General features: G+C 33.9%; 1 protein-coding gene across 10 annotated transcripts in view; it reads right to left on the bottom strand.

Moving 5' to 3' along the window:
• FUT8 (fucosyltransferase 8) overlaps positions 1-20627 on the bottom strand; it is a 129511-nt gene that overhangs the window by 39681 nt on the left and 69203 nt on the right. For 8 of the 10 annotated variants that reach the window (XM_075754667.1, XM_075754666.1, XM_075754664.1 and 5 more), the window contains 3 exons: positions 16247-16362; positions 15933-16098; positions 9759-9873 (listed from right to left, as the gene is read on the bottom strand). In XM_075754667.1, the coding sequence (XP_075610782.1) occupies positions 9759-9873; positions 15933-16098; positions 16247-16362 (397 nt within the window). Of the gene's footprint in view, positions 1-9758; positions 9874-15932; positions 16099-16246; positions 16363-18726; positions 18837-20627 lie in introns of all 10 variants that reach the window. The other 2 variants (XM_075754673.1, XM_075754674.1) reach the window with 2 other exon arrangements.

Below are 20627 nucleotides of genomic sequence, written 5' to 3'. Positions count from 1 at the left end.
TAGGCTACAAGGAAAGTAGTAATCCAAGTTTTCTCTGCCAGAAATGTATCATCTCCCTAACTCTTCTGTAATACTTGACAACCTTTGTAATGAGGTATGCAGGCCATATGAGTGTAGCAGAGTTACAGAAGTCTGGCTGACATCTCCTTTACTAATGGAGCTGGGAAATCACCTATTACACTGCAGACCTATAAAACTCCATTAGTAATGAGAGAAATAGTAGTCTTCAGTCTTGGATTTAATTAACATTCATTGGTTTGTCTGTTTGAAGGAATATCCTTGAATGGCTTCTTTTGAATAACTGACTTGGGTAGCTACTTGATCTTCGTAAGACTTATTTAAAATTGTTTTCCTGCATCCATTTAAAAACTATTTTAACTGAGACATACCAAACAGGAACCATTAGCCTTTAAATAAAATTATTTAAGAGTTATTTTTAGTACCCCTGGTTCACCAAAGGAATGCTGCCACTATAAATCTTTACAAGAAGACTAACAGGACTGAAGCACATTCTGTGTTATTATGATTGACTGCCCCAAATATGTAAGCCTTGTTAAATTCAATCTTAAACTTAATTCTGCAAAAGCAGCACAGTACAACTCTTGTATTGAAGTATGTCTTCTTTAGACTGTCATTCCCTACTCGAGTTCTCCAGGGTACTCGAGATTTTGTAGACCTCTGTGTACCACATCCCTTTCTCAGTTATCTTAGTAGACTGAAATCTTCATCTATTTAGTCTTCACTCTCAGAGATACCAAGTTCATGTATTTGATCATCCACGTTATTTACCTCTTCAGGTTTTCTTGTATTATTATATCCTTTCTGATACTAAGGGACTAGAACTGCACAGTCTATCCTTGATGCAGATGCATTGTTTAAATACTGTTGAGCACTGAAATGACATTTTCACAGAATTATCTGGGGTAAATCCAAGATGTTGTTACTCAGTGGTATTAGTCAACTGTGTATGTGTGCTAAAGACTGTCTTCCCTCACTCAAAATTCAGCACAGATGACTGTTATCTACAATTTTAATATTCAGTCAAAGATAACATGACTGGAGTATGAGCTAATAGTGTAAAATTCCTCAGCTCAAGTCTCAAGCTGTTTACTACAAAATTTGCAGAATACTGATGATATTAAAAAGCCAGATATTTTAAATAAATTGTTTGAAATGCAGCTGGTTTTGGTGTTAATTTTCTATCTTTAATTAAAACAAACAAAAAAAACCCCCCACAAAACCAAAAAGACGACACTGAAATTCTAGAAGCAGTAAAATAAATCAGTATAGTCTTGTAAAAAATCTGAAAACCTGGAAAAAGTTTTGAAGGAAAATTATAGCTATAGTGGGAAATACCCATTACTTACTGAGTATTTATTTTTCCCCTAAACAAACAGCATTATTTTAAATGAAACCATCAGCAAGAATGGTAAGAACAGATCATATCTCTGTTCACATAAGTCTACATATTAAATGAAAGAATCAATAGGTATAATGCTCTCTAGCACATTATTTGTACCATGAGTTCATTTTTGTTCCTTATTCCTACTGAGTGAGTACTCTTGAGTAAAATGAAAACACACTCCACTAACTCCATAAGCTGCTGAAAGATAATGAAACACCACAGTATTTTCTTAATGTAATGTGTGGCTCCAAACTTACAGTTTGTGGTATATTTACATTCAGATTACTAGCATAAAACAATAGTAACAAAAATAAAATAAAATCAGAATTGTTAGAAACATGATAATTGGAAACATATAAACATAGGCAAAATCTACAGTAGTAAATCAAATGTACCTGAGACTTATTCTAGCTGCACAGAAAAGACTGCATCCATGCTACTAAACTTTCTAAAACTCTTAAAACAGGGTAGCCACAAACAGATTTATGAAAGCGTCTTGTGCTAAGTCTCAAATACAGCCAAAGAATTGTTTGGGAGAAAACTACTTGATGTGAGTCAAAAGCATGCCAGGAACTGTTCTAACAATTGAACAGTATAGAATATTATGTTCCAGTGACTGGGAACATTTCCTTGTCATTGGCTAGAGTAAAAATAGTCTTAGGACTATTTTCAGGTCTCCATCTTCCACTTCTCTCGGTGCTCAAAGAACCTTCTCTAGGGCTCTTGGTTAGCCTATTCGCAGAGTCAGCAGGATCAGATGGGAAAGATGTCAGAAGTGCTGTTTCAATGCCTCACCATCTTCCACTGTTTTTAAGTGTGCAGTCAGCCAGCAAAACACATGACAAACTGGCAAAAGTAAACTCTGCTGCTTAACATACATTTTACTATAAGAGAAATGACGGTGGTGTTTGTAAAGTTAAAAAAGTTTATATAAATGTACTCTCATCTACTGAATTGAGACAGATTAGAGCGGAGCAGGCAAGCAGTCTGCTACAAATTACAAAGTAGCCTCATAAATACAGTATGATGCTTATTAACAAAGGTGTTCTTTTTAATATTTTCAGTAAATATTTTATTCCTTAATACTACACAGTCTGCTAGAGGAGACAGTCCCACCCAAATTCTCTGGAAAATTCTATTTTTTAAGACAATCATGTCAAGGAAAGGTGTTTCTCATCCTAGTTACCACAAATGTAATTCACATCATCTTCTATTCCCCTTTCTTTTTGATGCCACTTACATACTTTTCATACCAGCTCCCCTTAATACTTGTGGGGGCACGGAGAGCAGACAGACAACAACCCACACAAAAAAACCCCCAGAAGTTTCTTCCAGCTGCTGGAAGAAAATTTTCTTCCTTCTCTAGTCAGAAGTATTATGCATTTGATTTGAGAGACAGGAAGCCTTATCTGCTTCTATTGTTAATTCCTCTAGCTTGTATCTATCCTCCTACAATACACAAACTTCAGCTTGAGTAAAACACCCCAGCACACAGATGGATGAACCACACTCTGCTCCTCAATCCACTATACAGAAATTCTAGAGAAAACCTCATATAGGTATCAGCAGTGATCATACTTTATGAAGTGGTTATTATCCTAATATCACACTTTCAGATACTGAATTTACTAAGTAACTTAATGAAGATGACCCAAGACATGTCTCAAGACATATTCAAAAGTTAAATAATTTTTACATTTTCCTATGTGATAGAAACTATTCAGTCCCCTTCTGCACTTTCATAAAGAGTCAGAAAAATTGGCTTGTTGTCTGCTATTTTTCTCTTTAATTCTTTTCTTTCACTTTTAAATCTATTTTGCCAAAAAATATTAACTTTTTAAATGCTCAGATTCATTCATATGCCTAAGCTTTCTTTTCTAGTGTTACAAGGAAGGAACCAAATCACTCTTCCAGTGCTGTGCAATTAATTCAGCAACTTGGCGAAAATGAGAAAAGAACTGCCAAATTCCAATGAGCTTACATTATCAAACAGTAAAGATGCTTCAATATGCAGTGAAAGAATCTGTTCACAAAAAAACATGACTAAGAGCCAGAGATGTGCAACTACAAAAATAAAAATAAAAATAAATCCACTGATCACTCACTGGACAAAATGTCAATTACAAATATAATCACATTTAAATTTCAATCCACCAAAGATTTGCAATAGGTAATTCAGAACTGTTAAAATATATGGTAGTAAAATAGAAAGAAAAAGAAAGAAATGCATTTTAAATTACAAAATTTAATGCTGAGAATCCATCAAAAGAGTAACTAAATCTCTCAATAAGTAGGTTCTGGGTTGAATGGGAGGGTGGAGGATTGGGCATAATCCTCCAGCTAGTGAACAGAGCTCCTGGGGCTTTATAAGAAATTTTCAGTTCAAGCTAAACTTCCAAACCTGAAGTAGGCTAGTTATAGAAACCTTACCTGACAAAATGTGTTTTAAAGACAGATTCATTTTTTATTAACTATTTAAATGACATCATTTTCCAAGACAATTCACGTAATTCTAGAAGTACCAAAACTAATCAAACAAGTTTCCTATGCATTTTTAACTAATGGATCCTTCCTGTGTGGATTCTTTGGTGCCTAAAGAAGGGTAAGGGCAAACTTCAGTCTTCTCTAGTTCATGCACTAAGAGCTTCTTGCTTCTATCTTTCCCACTAAGAGTTTGTTGCCTCTACCTTCCCCACTTATTTCCACAGAAAAATCTGCACTAAGAAAATGTTAAACTGATGATGCTGTAGAAAATAATTTAACAAGGTTAACAATAACCATCTGCTAGATGCTGCATTTTTAGGTCTTGCTAGTCTGTCAATAAACCTGGATCTGAGACAGAATCTATTAATTGTTCTGGTCAACGACTTCCCCTTAGGCATAGATAAACACACGACCGTCATTATCTCCTTTCAATCCTATTGACTGTTAGTGGCACTGATTCATTTATAATTAAATGAGCTCATGTAAGTCAAATGATTGAAGTTTAACCAAAGTAATAATAGACATAGTTGTCAAGTTTAAGAAAACTAGAAGATATAGCCAAAGTGTGTCAATATTATGAATTCATAATAAATCATTCATAAATCTCAACTATGGATTAGGATTATGCATTAAGGTGTCTTAGGAGCTATACTACCAAAGTAAGCAAGCAACACTTGTGGCCAGGAACACACCTCAGTTAAACTTAAGGATATGGCCTTTTCCAACTGTTTGCCTTGCCAGTATCTAATCCTGCCTTTGTCATTCCAAGATGAGACTATTCAAGTGTGCTATTCCTAGGTCCACTTCTTAAATCTATTCAGAAACGAGAACTGGCATTCATGACATTTTTCTCCTTGAGTAAGTGAATTATCAGGATTCTATGTATTTGGAGTAAATGCCAGAAAGCTTTCAAATAAACCTAAGGATGCTGAGAGTACCACAGGAAAACTGAAGTGCTACAAGGTCTGCCCATTAAAGAAATCATCTCTTCTCCCAGAACAGTGCCCATACAGACACACAGCTGAAGTCCTTCAGCTAGTATTGACTTTCCCCTCAAAAAAAGTAAATGCTGATGTAGAATTTTCTATGAGATTTTTTCCAACCTGGAATTTACTTTTGCCCTTGCTTCAAATTAGTTTGAATTTAACAACACCAACAGCACACTACAACTGTCACAACACACTACAATTTGTTTCTCATGAGCAAAGTGGAATAACTAGGAAAAGATATATTATATTTGAATTATTGAAGGATACAAGTTTACACTTTTCAAGACTTAACACTTGTGAGGGTACATCACTTTGCACATATGCAGAGTGCCCAGAGCCTATTTTGGTGGTGGTGTCATGTTGACGTAAGTACTTTTATTAAAGATATATATCATTCATTTTAATGGGAGAGAAAGAGAGAAGGTTTAATATACCTTAAGACAGAAAAATTTAAGTGAAACATTAAATAACAAAAAATACTGGCAAATCCAGAAACCTCAGAATAAAGTCTTGTAAGCAACTTCTTTTGCACACATACACAACCCCAACTAAATAGCATGAATATGGCAAACTATGACTATTATAATTGATGAAGTTGTTGAGTACCTAGTAACCTTTCTCACCTGCTTATATTTTTAATCTTCAAAGTTAAACAAAACATTTTGATTTTTTTAAAAATTGGACTCAAAAATATTCTGCTATTAGGAGACGGTGAGCTGAATCACAGGCTTCCTAAAATAAATAGAACAAAAATAAGCACAAAAGCAAAGCTGAAGAAACCAAACTGCTGCCTTCAAAATCATTTATTCACTCTACTGTTTCTAGAATACACCATACTACATGAGCCCTTGTCTGACTTCTGCTCATTCTCTTCAACCATTTGACAATGAACATCTCTGAAAATAAGGTCTTTAGCTTAAATGTAAGCTCCTAGCTTTTTAAGTGTTGCTCTAACTACAGGGAACTAGCTAAATGTAGCCTCATTAAATCAAATTTATGGTAATGCCATCCAAATGAAGTAGCAGTCATCACTATTCACAATCATTCAGCTAAATGATTTCCCAGGGAGATGTCCCAAAATAATGCAGCTGTCACTAACTTATGCAGAAAACTATACAGTACTTTTATTCTTAAAAAAAAAAAAAAAAAATTATAAATATGTTCCAGATAGTTCTTTTTGGCATGGATTTGGGGGGCAAAGGTTATTGAATTTTTATTTTATTTTATTCTTTAATACAGTTATATTATGAATAGAGATGTATATGTGTAAATTCAGACTATGAATGGCTTTACATTGCATACTCACAGTCAGTTCTGTACTCTTCAAAATCCTGAAACCCACACTAGAAAATAAGTCAATGTGACTTTCAAATGTGTAGTCACAGACATATTCCAGTTTTGGGTTATTACTTGCAGCCATAAAGACAGGAGATTTTTTAATCTGTAGAAGGACTCCAAAAGTTTATGTCTGGCTTACTGGCATGTAGGCAAGAGATTGCATACTTTTTTTTTTTTTTTCCTTTTTTCTTCCTTTTTTTTTCCCCAGACAGAATGAGAATAAAAGGAAAAGAGAGATGGTAGTAATTATATATGTGAAGGACCCATCCCAAGGACTGTAACTACTCATGAGAAGGAATATTTTCATGAGAAGGAATATTTTCATGAGAAGGAATCTATCTTTGAAGAGTAAGCTATGTTTTCACCCCAACTTTGGACAATGTTGCACACATTGAGAATTACCATGCCTTGTGGTTTGAATCTTTCATATGAATGATGGTAATAGTATACACCTGGAGGTAAATGATCATCCATAAACCATACTATGTAGCTACTAAACCATACTATCCACAGTTTCTTGCTAGAGTGTAATTTTTCTGATTTTTTTTTTTTGGGGGGGGGGTCTTTTAGCAAACAACCTTCAAAGAAACAAAAGTAGTCATGGAGTAAAGGACTCCATGCTGTCAAAGTGCTGTCAAAGATCAGAATTAGATTATAAAAAGGAGTGAGAAATGGCAAATACACAGAGAAATGGCATCTTGTTATCTTAGCAGGACTAGTACTTTCATGGCACGAAACATGGAAGAACCAGTAAAAGGCAAAGACATTAATTGTCTAAGATATTTTAAATTGGTCAAGTCTAAAGAATATTGTCATGAATTCCAGAAGAAACTAAGCCAAGTAAGCATGACTCATGACAAGTGAAATTCTGTATTGATAACTAAATTTAAATTAAGAATAGTGGAAGAAAAAATATTCAAGTTTCGGAATTCAGCTGAATTAAAAATCTTGGGCATAATTTTCAATAGCTCCATAGCGACATGAACTCAAAGGAGACCTATTATTAGCTAAGTAATACCTTAGACTGCATAAAAAACAAGATAAGAAAAACCCGTATTTTGGTGCTATTCTATAAATCAATTGTCTATTGTCATTTGTCATCTAGTGGATGTTCACTTCTAATATCCTGGTTAAGATTTGGTGTAAGAGAAGACATCAGGAAGAAAAAATAAAAGGTATTATAAATTCCCTGACATGAAAATGATTGAAAATTGTAGGTATGTTTAGCCTGAAAAGAGATTAATAAAAAGAAACACAGTAAGCATATGAAAGAAATAATAGTTTAGTGTGAGAATGCTCATCACATATTTCTATTTCACATTTTAGTACAACAAAAACTGAGCACCCAACACAGCTAAAGTTTCAACTAACCTAAAAGACATATAGAATAAACAGTGTAATAATATTTGTTCATAAAATACCCAAATAATTTTTAACGTGTTGTTGCATATTTGATAAACCCAAGAATTTAGTGCTGTTTTTTATGACCTGCACAGTTATAATGCCAAAAACATCCACATTTATCAAAGCTAGAATAACATTTTTTGGAAAATACATATCATCATTCTTCAACTTGAACCTGAAAGACAATTACTAAGGAAACACGTGCCCCTTCTGTATAATTTCTAGATCCTACTGTGTGAAACAGTCACATGGAATTTAATGTGCAGCAGTAATATATTTATATGTTTCTAATTTCTATAATCTACCAGTGATGACTTATTAAAAAAGAAAAAACAATGTAATTTCCTCTGTAATATAGAAAATACTAGAACTTAAGAAAAAAAAAGAAAAAGGAGGGAAATACTCATTTTCTTATGTGCTTCTCAGTGTTACAGGATGAATCCATAATGATTAAGTTTATATTTTAAAAGCATAATTATGAAAAAATGCTCAGTTCTTCCATGACAGAAATATTATTACTGATTCCTTTTTTAACAATTTTACACATAAAACAGAAACAAAAATGGCCTGTATGATGGAAAATGAGCCAAGTATGTTAGACCTAATTCTCAACTTAATGCCACAACATTCTGTAAATCACCTGCTCATGCTCGTCATCAAGTTTCCTTCTCAAGATAATGAGGATAAAGATAGTTCCTGGTTTCATTCTTAATATTGTTTCAACATATTTTTTTTTTAAATGAGAATAAATTACCTCTATAGAGAGAAAGCCCTTTATCATAAACTACATGCATCTAAAAAAATTTTAGGAGGAATTAATTTGGCTCCCAGCTCTTCGTTCAGTAAGTAAATTTATTTCAAATTCACTAGAAAACAACATAAGCATTTATTTAATCCTTCAATTTTCAGTTTCTGTTCTCCTGAATTCCTTTTACTTTTGTTATGCATTGGTCATACTTGGACATCCTAGTCTTAAACTAAGGCCCTGAACACTGTAAAACATACTATAGGAAGCCAATTACTCTCCAGAAATATATACATGCTTAGACAAGACAACAAATGGATATGGTGAAAGAGGAGAAAAAGGTAGAGAAAGATCGTATTTATCAGTGTGAAAAATAGTTACAGGACACCATTGCCAAATAGTGACATCAAAAAATGAAAGAATGAGGAACAGTTCTCAAGGAGTTAAAGGAAGACAATAAAGTGATGTCTCCTGCACAATATACAGGGAGTTTTTTGCCACGAAAGGATGTCTTTTTAATTTAACAAGCAACAAATGCATAGCTTGGTCATAGAAGAAAACATACCCATAGCTGAACTGTGAAATGTGAAATAATGAAAAATCTGAGAAATAAATGCAGCTTTTTACACAGAGAAAAGATCTGACGTTAGGGGTGACCATACAAAACAGAGCAGTGAGGTGCACACATGCAAGGAAAAACAAACTAAGTACAAATAAAACAGACTACATCAAACACCTTTTTGCTCACTGTATAAATAGCTGCATTAATTCATACATGAATAAAAGTCCCAAAACCTACAGATCAAGTTCTGTTTAAAGTTTATAGACACACACAAGCATATACATTAAAAAGGCTTTATGCATTTACAAATACAAGCATCTATGAGAAGTCTCAACACAATTGTTGAAACAGCCTAGAACTGGACAAGATACAAGTGCTTCAATTTTGCATACTCATATTTTTAAAAATGGGCTGCTTGTTCAGAAATTCCATACAAGGACTTTCATATTTTTGTTTTTAACAGTGTAAACATACGTTTGCATTCTGATACTTTAAAGAATCAAAAATAGAAACCACATACTTTTAAAATAAAACAAAGAATCCAAACAGGCAAGTACAGCACAGTGAAAACCACAGATCCAAAAACAAAACAAACAACAAAACCCTCCAAAACAAAGATTTGCCTGAAATATCATCATTCCAAATACATATAAAATAATGTTAGAAACAAATGTTCTAATTTCTTTTGTATGTAATCTATTCATATATAAACATTCACTTAAAACTGTCATGTAATTATTCTATTTCAAGGGTACAGCTACGTGATATATTTTTACATATATATATAAATAAATAAATGTTTATCTTGATTCAAAAACTTTACCCTCCTACCTGTAGATAAGTTATTCTCCTCTGTACCAAATCTGTTAGATCTTTGGCCTCTTTTTCTCGCCAGTCTCCTGCTCCATCTGTTTGACTGAGGTAGTACAAGTCGGTCATTATTGACCTGTAAGCAACAATGGAAAACAATCTTAAAAAAAATAAGAAACAATCTTAACATTACTAAATTGGAGGATTAGATGAAAACAAAGACAAATTAAATAGATATTTCAATTATAGCCTCAAAACCATTTTCTTGATGCCACCTCCTACCCCACAATTCAAACAGTAGCCAAGAAAGACTGTGTCCTTCATTTAACATATGATCTATGCCCATGAGTAATTATAGTTTTAAACAGGAGATGGGTTAGAAAAGCTGCCATAAAGCATTTGTTTCTGGAATGTGCTAAAGGAAATGAAAAAAAGTTCCATGCTAGATACATTATCCAGTGGCCCCAGATGGAAGTGCAATAGTGATTTCTACAGTAGCCTTTACTATGCATTGTTACTTTGCCTCCTACAATCATCTCACTATGCTTGTATAGAATATAATATTACAAATGTCTTCAGCACAGGTACAACAGTAATCCATCTATTTTTATTAGCAAAAGCTAACTACAGAATATTACTACAAGGTTTACCAAACAGTATTTTCTGTGGCATGTAGCTCCTCTGACTGGAAGAAGGAAGGCTTCTGCCTGCTTAGAATGGCTGCACGCTACTAATACTCAAATGGGAAAAAAATAAATAAGAAATTCAAAACAGACTCATGGCCAAATTACAAGTCTAGACTAAAAAATATGAATTTTGAGGCACTATCAAATATTAAACTGAGGTTATCTAATACACTAGAGACCATCCTCTTGGGGTTATCACATTTCAGTGGGCAAATAAGAGGATAAAGAACTCTGCATCATGAGAAGAAAAATGGTATATGATATTTATTTTCTGAGATTAGCCAGGCATTTTGTGAAAAAAAGCCCAAACCGTAATACCCAGGAAAAGATATTTTTATATTTGTGGGTTTTGGGAGGAAATAGAAAACTAGAGGCAAACTACTCAAAATATTTGCAAAAGCATTAATGGCTATTATTCTACAAGTAGCAGGTAGCCCAATTCAGAACCAATAATTTCCAAGTTGGCTTTATAGATTAAGAATATTTAAAGTTGCTAAACATTTCTCCATAACAATGCTGACATTTTAAATTTGAACCACTTTCTTAATTCTTTCATCTGAACTTCAGATATTGCAATTTATTGCCTGAAAATCTTGACAAGCCACAATTTTGATCACTAGGAAGAGATGCAACAGAACAAAGGCAGAGAAATTTGGAAGGTGACAAAAAAGAGCGTGAGGGGAAGACAAGCATATTTCCTAAGAATCTTGGAAGTAGTCATGGAGCAGATGACATATCTCTGTTAGGTAACTATTTTCAATGACACAATAAAGCAGTGAATATTGAGATAAATCAAATTGGGACAGAGCTATCTTTATCAGCAGAGTTATCAGACAACCTTCTTGCTAATAACTGGATTTATGGATCCGTATCTTTCCATTCTTGTACATTCATTCTGGTTTTCATACTCATACTTCTACGCAGGATAACAGTGACACTGACTTACTATATCATCTACCATTGCTGTATTAAACATTATACCCAAATTGTTCAGCAGCAGTAATGTTCACCTTCTGTCAATCAATTGGAAGTACCATATTTACATTCTAATCTCAAACTATATAAGCTGGACTTTCTTTTACAAGGTAACTGAGCTTGAAACACCCTACTCTAGCTTTGTATGAAAGATGAAACAATTTAAAGTATCATCAGGTAACTAGTTTCAAATCACTAACTTTTAAAGATGCATAATATTCAAAATAACATGCAAACACAGTTTAGGGACAATTAGAACAGAATTAATGATGCAGTAGATCTAATATAATGAATTATATACAAATAACTGAACAAAGACTCTGCTTCTCTTAAAGCAGTGTTTTCCAATTTAAGGAAAGTATTACAAGCCAGTAGACAAATTAAAAAAGGAAACCCATGAATTTTCTTGGGAGTTTAAATATATGTTCCTTCCCAATCAGGATGCAACCATACTGGATGTTTAAAGCCCTATAAATTTCAGGTCTAAACACTTAAAAAAAAAAAAATCCTGTGCTATCAGTAAAAGTAGCTGCACAACCACAGTCACATTTAAAACAATTTTCAAATTCTGTCTTTCATTGGCCTTAAAAAAGTCTTTTCTGTACTTGTGATATAAGTAATCAGTCTACGCTCATTTTACTTTATAGAAATATATTTCTATAAATTTTGGCATAAAATAACTGAAAATACAAAGCCTATCAAAACCCCCCCAATGTTTTCCCTCTCAGCAGTTAAGTAATTTTTCCTATTCCTAAGGAAAAAAACAGTGTTGTCCAAATTTTATTTTTTATATTGTTGGCCATGGTGATTATGACAAAGCAAAGGCAGTAGGTAAGATTAAATAATCAGTCTTACAAGTGAAATATAATTATTTTCCATAATTTCTGAGATAAAAGGAATGATGAGAGAGTCCTTATAGAGCCTCAGTGACTCAACACTTTAGAGAAAGGCAGCTTTGCTCAGCACAAACCATAAAAGATATCAAATAATTTGTGGGAAATTTTATGAATTCATGTAAAAGTTTTCAGATAGTATCCACAATCTTTTGTTAAAAAAAATTACTCTTACAAAACTCTAAAATAAACCAGGAACTGAAAAATTCACAGGTGTTATCACACAGAAATGATTATAGGGTAGTGCAATTTTAACACACTTTCAGTCATGGAGACTTTGTTTAATTGTTCCTGCTATGAAACGTGCATTTTTTAGGTTTACATCTGCTAGGTTCTTTTGAGCATGGTAAACCATCACGATGGCTTATTAATACGGATTTAGAAGAGATACAAGCTAATACCAAAGTCAGGCTCCACGTGGAAAGCTAAAAAATAGATGGACCGGTGGTGATCCATGAGTCCAAGAAAGCTAAGTGCAGACAAAAGATGAGCCTGCACAGGATTATGAGAGGCTATTGTGGGTGGCAAAATAGCAGAAAGACAATATCAGACAATGGTGTTGCAGATACTTACTAAGTCAGACTTGGTCTTTCATTGCGTTACTAACCAGCAATATAAATTTGTTGCTATTTTTGTTTCATATCATAAATTAAATCTTGGAGCTGCTCTTAAAAGCATTTTGCTTCTGGAAAGCAGAATGGAGTAAAGAATCTGGCTACATATTTCATCTGCATTTGTTTGCCACAAAAAGTGGGAAGGGCAGGCATTTTTAACACATTTTTAAAGATCAGTGTAGACATTTATTACAGCCATATGACAAAATTACATTTAAACCTCCTAGAAACTTTACATCAACAAATAAAAACTCAAAGACCAGAATCGTGATATATTCCTTCAAATTCGAAGGAATTAATGTGAAAACATGCCCAAACACCATGGACCAAACCTTGGCCAGCTACCACAAAAGCCCCGATGACAGCTGTTCCCCTGGAGGAGGAGGAATGAAACTAATTCAGTAACAGCCACTTCACAAACAACATAATGCCAATATAGGAAACAACCGTGACAACTAGGTGATTAATATATTCTTTTTTGTTAACTCTATGTCAAATAGTCTTTCCACTGTTAAGATGAAGTTATTCTCAACAACTCTCTTCCAGCCCAGATGGACTGTGCGGAGGGAAAAGAGACCACTCCCCTCAGGAGCAACTGTGCATCCTAAGGGAAAAGAACACCCCAGAGAAAGCAGTGCATCATAGGCCAAAGGATGTGCACACGAGGAGCTGGGAGTTTTCCTGCAACTCATGCAGCAAGTCTGAAAGATTAAAGAGAAAGAAGCAGACAGCCTGACCTCAAAGGTGAAAGAACGAACATCCTTGGCACTAGAAGCAACCAAGAGCAGCATTGTACAGTACAAAAATAATTTTATTGCCCAAAGCCAATGTTGTAAATACACCAAGAACACAGGCTGAATGAATACTGTAGAAACCTTTTTGTATCTGTTTTCTCATGCATTTGCTTTCAATTTCCATATTGTAAAAAAATTGTCTACATTTTATTTTAACAAAACCTAGTTTCTGGCTGTTTGGTTTTAGCTTAAACGACTCTAGTCGTCTTTGGGGACATCACCACACAGGAAGGTCTATACAGATCAGCACTAAGACTCAACAGATTCCAGGACATTCTGCTTTTGATAACCACTATGTCAGTCTAAAGAATACTTCTATTGAACAAGAAAATTCTTAAATAAAAAAAGTGTATCTGTGATTGCTTGCATCATATACAAACTTCTTCCAGTACCACAGTGGTTTCAGACTTCCACAGTGGGATTCATCTCATAACTTCCAGAGATCTACAAGGCAGACTTTCATTATTCAATGCAAAGGAGTAAGTATTTCTAGTATAGGTTTCATCTCATCCTGTAGCAGAGGGAAACGTGAAGATAAGGCTGTCAGAAATGCAGAAACTTACAAGTTGGGCTTAATGATGTCACTGGTGTAGGAAGGAAAGGAATAAGAAAAGGATTCTTCCTCAGAGGCAAGGACATAAAAACCTTCTGGCATCACACACACAACATTATTCAAGGTTTCACTGTGTCACTGAAGTGATTCTGGCTACATAAACAGAGCAGTAATGTGTGCACAAGCGATTCTGTTCGCATGACTGACGTCAGTAAATCAGGCATTAGACTACTTACTCCAGTTTCAGCACAGATAGTTTAAAAGGTACATCAAGAATCAATGACGTGAAGTCCAAGAAACCCAATAACTTCTCTGCAGAAAAAATATTTCTGAGTGGAGGTAACTATTGAAACAAACTGTCCAGGGAAGTAGCAGCTTCTCTGTCAGTTGACTGTTTAACTGAAGATCACAAGTCTTTTGGAAAATTCTGCTTCAGCCAAGCACTACTTTTATTTCAGTCAAACATACATAATTGCACTCAGCAGAGAAATAATTGGCTGAAATGTAATGGCCTATTTTATATAGATAATAACTCTCGATAATTGAATAGTCCCTTCTCACTTTAAACTCCATCAATCTGTGACAAACTGAGTTTTGGAATTGTGGAAGATTAAATTACAAACTTTAATGGACTAAATTATTTGCCCACATTAAGAATCAAATTCATATTCTTTTTTAAACTATGTTTTAAATAATGTTTACATTCTTTCCAAAGAATTGAAAATTCTTACTACGTTTTTCCTTTTACCATGGTATTATTTTTGAAGGTTCATGCTTTACTACTGATGTTCACACATGCAGATCTCAGCTTTTTGGGAAAGAGCTACTTGTTTAAGGTGGTATATTTAGTTAATTCAACTATTGTCTTATGACAGTTTACTAGCAAGACACAAACTGCCATTGCAATCCTGTTAGGAATTATAAATTAGGAGTTATAATAGGCTTATAGACAGATTTTACTGAATTTTTAACACTTCTTGTATTAATTTTGTTCAGCATGAAAAAATCTTGTACGGAATGCTTTAGTATAATACAAAAGGTACGTCAACAATGGGGAGGCCAGAAGACTAACAGCAACTGAAAATACAATAATTCCAACACATCTTCAAGCAACATAGTAATGACAGTGTAATTCCAGATCATTTCTATCTGAAATATTCTATGAAATTCTAGTTACAAAAGAAGTGACTTTTCAGAACAACAATTAGTCCTGATATTAAGATATTACCCAATTTTAAAGTAATTCCAATTATATAATATCCCAATGATCAACGTAACTTACTTTCTAGTATTTATGAAAGGCACAATCAGATACCTAGACTACGTATTTTTAAGGTTTTTTAATGGTTTTCTTATATGTAAAAGTATATATATGTGCATACATATATGGATGTGACTGAAAAGCAACAACTGGCATCCAGGAACCAGGTTTTCTGATAAAAGAAAAATTAAAATATGTGAAGTTAAAGGGTCATACTCTAAGCTGTAGTGACATAAGCTGGATATATATTTTATGTCCCATGAAATACAAATAATAATTTTATGTTCATGCTTCAGACATGATATTTTAGCCCACATATACCCATAATTCATCCTAAGAGTTTTTTAAGCAGTATATCAGTAGTTTACTTAACTCAATCCATAATCCTTACAATATATAGAATCAACTAATACAAGTACCTTTCCTGATGACCCAAATCAGACAGAAATTCATCAATGCGTCTTTGCAGTTCACTTCCTTCTAGATTTTTCAACTTCTTCAGTTCACTCTGGAGGAAAAACCAAAGTTCCTTAGCCCCATTTTCAATCCTCCTCCTCAATATTTCATGGTCTTTTCCAAGGCCACCTATTTTTTAAAAAAAAAAGAAAAAAAAAAAAAAGCATAAAAGCTTCAGCACTTGTAGCTGAATCATTTGATTTGTTAACAAATTAATACATTTGTGATACTAATACCAAAACTTGTTTTAGGAGTAAAAGAAAACTTATATACCAACCATTTCCTGTCCGCTTCTTATAGTTTTCTATCTGTTCTTTGGCCTTTAAAAGTTGGTCCTCTAAAGCATGTACCTTTCCTGCAGCTGGTCCCTGATCAATGGGACCATCTGGTATCCTAGGATATAGAAAATAAAGAAGTTATATGATTTACAAATATAATTGTTATTTGATAAATCATTTGCATTAACAATTCAGCTCTCCTCCCATTTTGTTCCATACTGTTTTGTTGATAAGCCTTCTTGGCATTTTCTTAAAGCCAGAAGAAATTAAACATATTAACATAAATAAAGATTTTAAAAACCTTAATCCCATAGGAAAAAAGCAGTACATAACGCAGCTGCAGCACACAGATTCAACCTGGTGTTAAACTGTGCTGTTTACAAGACTTCCACTCATTGACAAGACCTATCCTAGGCTACTTGTGAAAGCAGTATTTGCAGCAGCTTAACTCATTTTCTGTGAGAAACTGGAAAACGATGACCATTTGTTGGACTGACTGACACACAGGCAAAGCCCAATTGAGGGATGTGCCTTCAGAAGACTCAGGTTCTGGCTGCTTTTTATATTCACACATGAAGTACAATCTGGTCTTGAATGCTGGCAATATATTCTTAAAGGACCAGAGCTCCAGCACTGGAAATCCACTTTTAAGTTAAGCCTTCCTGCATAGTGGCACAAGATATTTCAATGTATTTTCTGGACTTAGAAAAAGATCCTAGCTTCTTAAATGTACCATCATAATTCTTTATGACAACTGGCATTCTAAACTACTGGTCTGCTAAAACAACACTGGGAACTGCGTTGTTTCATCCATTTGTGAAATCTCTGCTATGTGAGCAGAGGAGAAGTATGGAAATCTGTATCCTGAAATCTATGAGCCATAAATCAGCCCTGAGGGTATTACTGAGGTTTGCTCATCATCTCAGCTCGAATCCTCATATTAATAAACTGAAATTATTGAAGTACAGAAATTAGATGCTATCTTCTATTTGCCTCACAACTTAAAAATTAATGCAGGGAAAATAAAAAACCCTTTCATCTCTAGAGAAATGACACTTCTGGTGGATCCAAGGGTTAAAAATTATTCCACCTTTTGTAAGAGCTGAACCTGAAAAGGAAAAAAAGAACCAGATGTGTAATGAAAAGTCTTGAGAACTGTAAAGAATACACAATTCTTGCAGAACATGAAGATGATTCTTCATTCATAATGGAACATGAGCATAAAAGTAAAGGGATATTCTCTCCACACACATATACAGAGTTTCAAGGTACCATATGGGAAGACACCTTGCCAGATGAAAGATGCCTCTAGCACAGAGAAAATAGTGGTTGGAGGGAGTATCTTCACCCTAAAACAGAAGTGACACCATTCTAAAGATCCTAGTGAGATATCATTAACTTGAATGTCTTTCAGACCTGGATAATTAAATACCAATAAAAATTTAGGAACTAATGAAAAGTCCATTTTCACTGGAACATTTGAGGGGAGTAAATACCTAATGTGTGCCTCAGAAAGGTGTATCTCACAAAGCATAGCATTTAAGCCCCTTTTTTCAGACGGGGGTGGGAAAGGTGGAAGAGGAAACTATGCAGCCTGACAGAAATCTGGTGAAAAAATTCTGCACTCTTAGAGTTCCCTATTGAAAGAAAAATAGGGATAATTAAATCATTGCAAAATATTCAGCTGTGTTTTAAAGCTACCATGGTAAATAGAAAGGCTTTATCAATAACTGCTCGTATATCTGGTTTTTTATGCACTGAGGGACAAAGCACGACAAAACTGAGGAAAATATGCTAATCTTAAAAACGTGCACTCCCTAAATATACCCCCTCTCTATGTAAAATCCATTTGTGAATTTGTTTCTACAAGAAATGCACAGTATGATACTATACTGAGATACGGTACTGTATTGCCATGTACAAGGCAATACAAACCAACCTTTAAAAAGCATATTGAAACATTTGCACTAGTTTAAAACCACAAGATTGAAATGTGTTTCTGATCCGTCAAGTTGGTATTGCAATTTGGATTGTGACAGGACAACTAACCACAAAATTACCAGGAAAAATGGAATGGTTTATCTTGTATAAGTCACATTCCCTAAAGGTAGAATATGTGAAGAACAGTAGGGTAAAAGAATACAAAATCAATACTATAGGAAATCTTCGGACATCCCACACATCCTCTGGACATAAGGGAAGTCTGTTAAGCAATTACAGAATCCTACAGAAGAATGGTTGTGGATGATATGAAAGAAGCACAATAATTCTGACCATTTGATAAAAATAAGATTTTAAAAAAGAAAAGTACATGCCATTTAACATGTTTACTGTATGTAAGTTGTTAGATAAAAGGAGCTAGGATGGGGGTGGGGGGCATTCTCCTAAGCTGGTTGTTTGGACATTTAAAAATTACATAATTTTAGGATAAAACTAAAATAACTTATTCTTTTTGCAGTTTTGTCTCTACATCTGTTACCTCATCAGACTTGGAATTGCTGTCTTCCTCACTTTCATCCAGTCTCAAAATTAAGGAAAAGCTTCTTCTCAGCACAGCTTGCTTGTTACTGCCCTCTACAAGTACATCAACTGAGTTGGAGATAAGGCAACATTTGAGGGAAAAGTGTTTGAATTAAAATCCTTATCTATACTCATGGCATCATCTGTGCAGATAACATCTAGCGCAGAATATCCTAGGAATAACGCATACTTATGAATAAGATTTCCTGTTGAAAAACATATACGTAAGTTTTCATACCAAAGTAAGTCCTGACAATTGACTTGTTCCTCAAAATGTAAGGAGTGAGTTTAAAGTAAGTTTATGTAAACTATAATGATTCTAATCAATAAAAGAACATGTCAGTAAGCATCTAGAATAGAATATCCTTCACTTATTGCTATGACAACATTGTAACTTAAGTTATAAATACAAAATAAACAAAATTATAATCCACTTACATAGGCAGCCATGATAATACACCAAATAGTGGTTTTGTTTGAATTATTTTTCTCAATACTTACAAGGTGTGATCTTTGCATGGTGTTTTCTACCACTTTATAGTAAATATAAATTATAATTTCCATAATGAACTAATATCAAATAAAGATATTACTGTATAACTTTAAACATCAAAAAGATTCTGTTGTAGAGATAATCCATTTCTTTGTCCCTTGTTTAGTAATCCAGCTACACTTAAAAGAGAGAAAAAAAGAATTCTGTGTACATCATCCATATCACTGAGGTCATTTTCTCAACTTCAGGTAACATAGAGAGGCAATAGCAAAGTAGCAATCTCTAATCTGAATCTCTGAATGCAAAAAGAACCACTCAAAAATTAATTGCAGTGACATTCAATTTAGCTGGAAGAACTGCCATACTGTGTAAAGTAATTGTAAAAAAAAATTAAACCAAACAAAAATTATAAAAACCGTCCTAATCTTTTCCTATTTCCAAGGTATTTAAAAGGTTACATTAGTTTATCAGCCAAAGGAAAAATGTAAGATTTTGTAAGTTCACACTCAAATATTTTCTCATTTTTTCATTTCTATCTTTCTGAGTTCTTTGTGTGGAGCTGGAAGGTTTATAACTAACTACAGCCACATTATGATGGTCTTTTCTTCTTTCACTTTTTTTTTTTTCCCCAAGAAGAAAATGATGTTTAATTATTAATGACCACTAACACACGCAAACAGAAAGAATATAAGTTGTCACTTCACCTTTCTAAGCTAAAACCTCCTCAGTAAATAAAACTGGAAGAAAACGCTCAATATTACCTGCAAATAAAGAGCAAGCAGTGCTGATTTATATCCACTGAAGATGTGTCCCTTCCCCTAATTCAGAATTGCACAAAAAGCAATAAAAAGAGCAGAGATGCACACCATATAGTTCAATGATTTTCCTCCCTCACACACTGGCCTGTGCAACAGCCTCAGCTTCAAACCTGAGACACTTTAAATACATGTAATAGAAAACAGTACTTTCAAATAATATTGAAATTTTTATCAACCCAAAGCTATTCTTGTATCCAAGTCCCTTTTGATGCTTACTACAGGTTTACTGGCCCAACAATTTGCCCACAGTAATTGATAGAAGTACTTTAATAGATTTGCTTGTGATTAATTGATCCCCAGTTTGGATTCTATCCCAGCCTCAGCACCAAGTACATTAAAGCAACTAGAGTGCTCTTTCAAAATTAAAATCCTACTTCTTCCTTCTGAAGCTACACTCAGAACTACAAGAATGTTGTCTAGAAATACTGGTGTTTTGTTTTGTTTGATTACATTTTGCCCTTCTCCACTCCTGTTCTACTTTGTAACACACGATCCTATTCAGGTAAGAAACAGGTTATCATATTTATTAAAAAAATTGCAGGTTTTACA

Source organism: Balearica regulorum, chromosome 5 (assembly GCF_011004875.1).
Source record: "Balearica regulorum gibbericeps isolate bBalReg1 chromosome 5, bBalReg1.pri, whole genome shotgun sequence".
Taxonomy (NCBI): domain Eukaryota; kingdom Metazoa; phylum Chordata; class Aves; order Gruiformes; family Gruidae; genus Balearica; species Balearica regulorum.
Note: the sequence above shows the minus strand (reverse complement) of the source record. Positions and strands in the feature narration are given on the sequence as shown.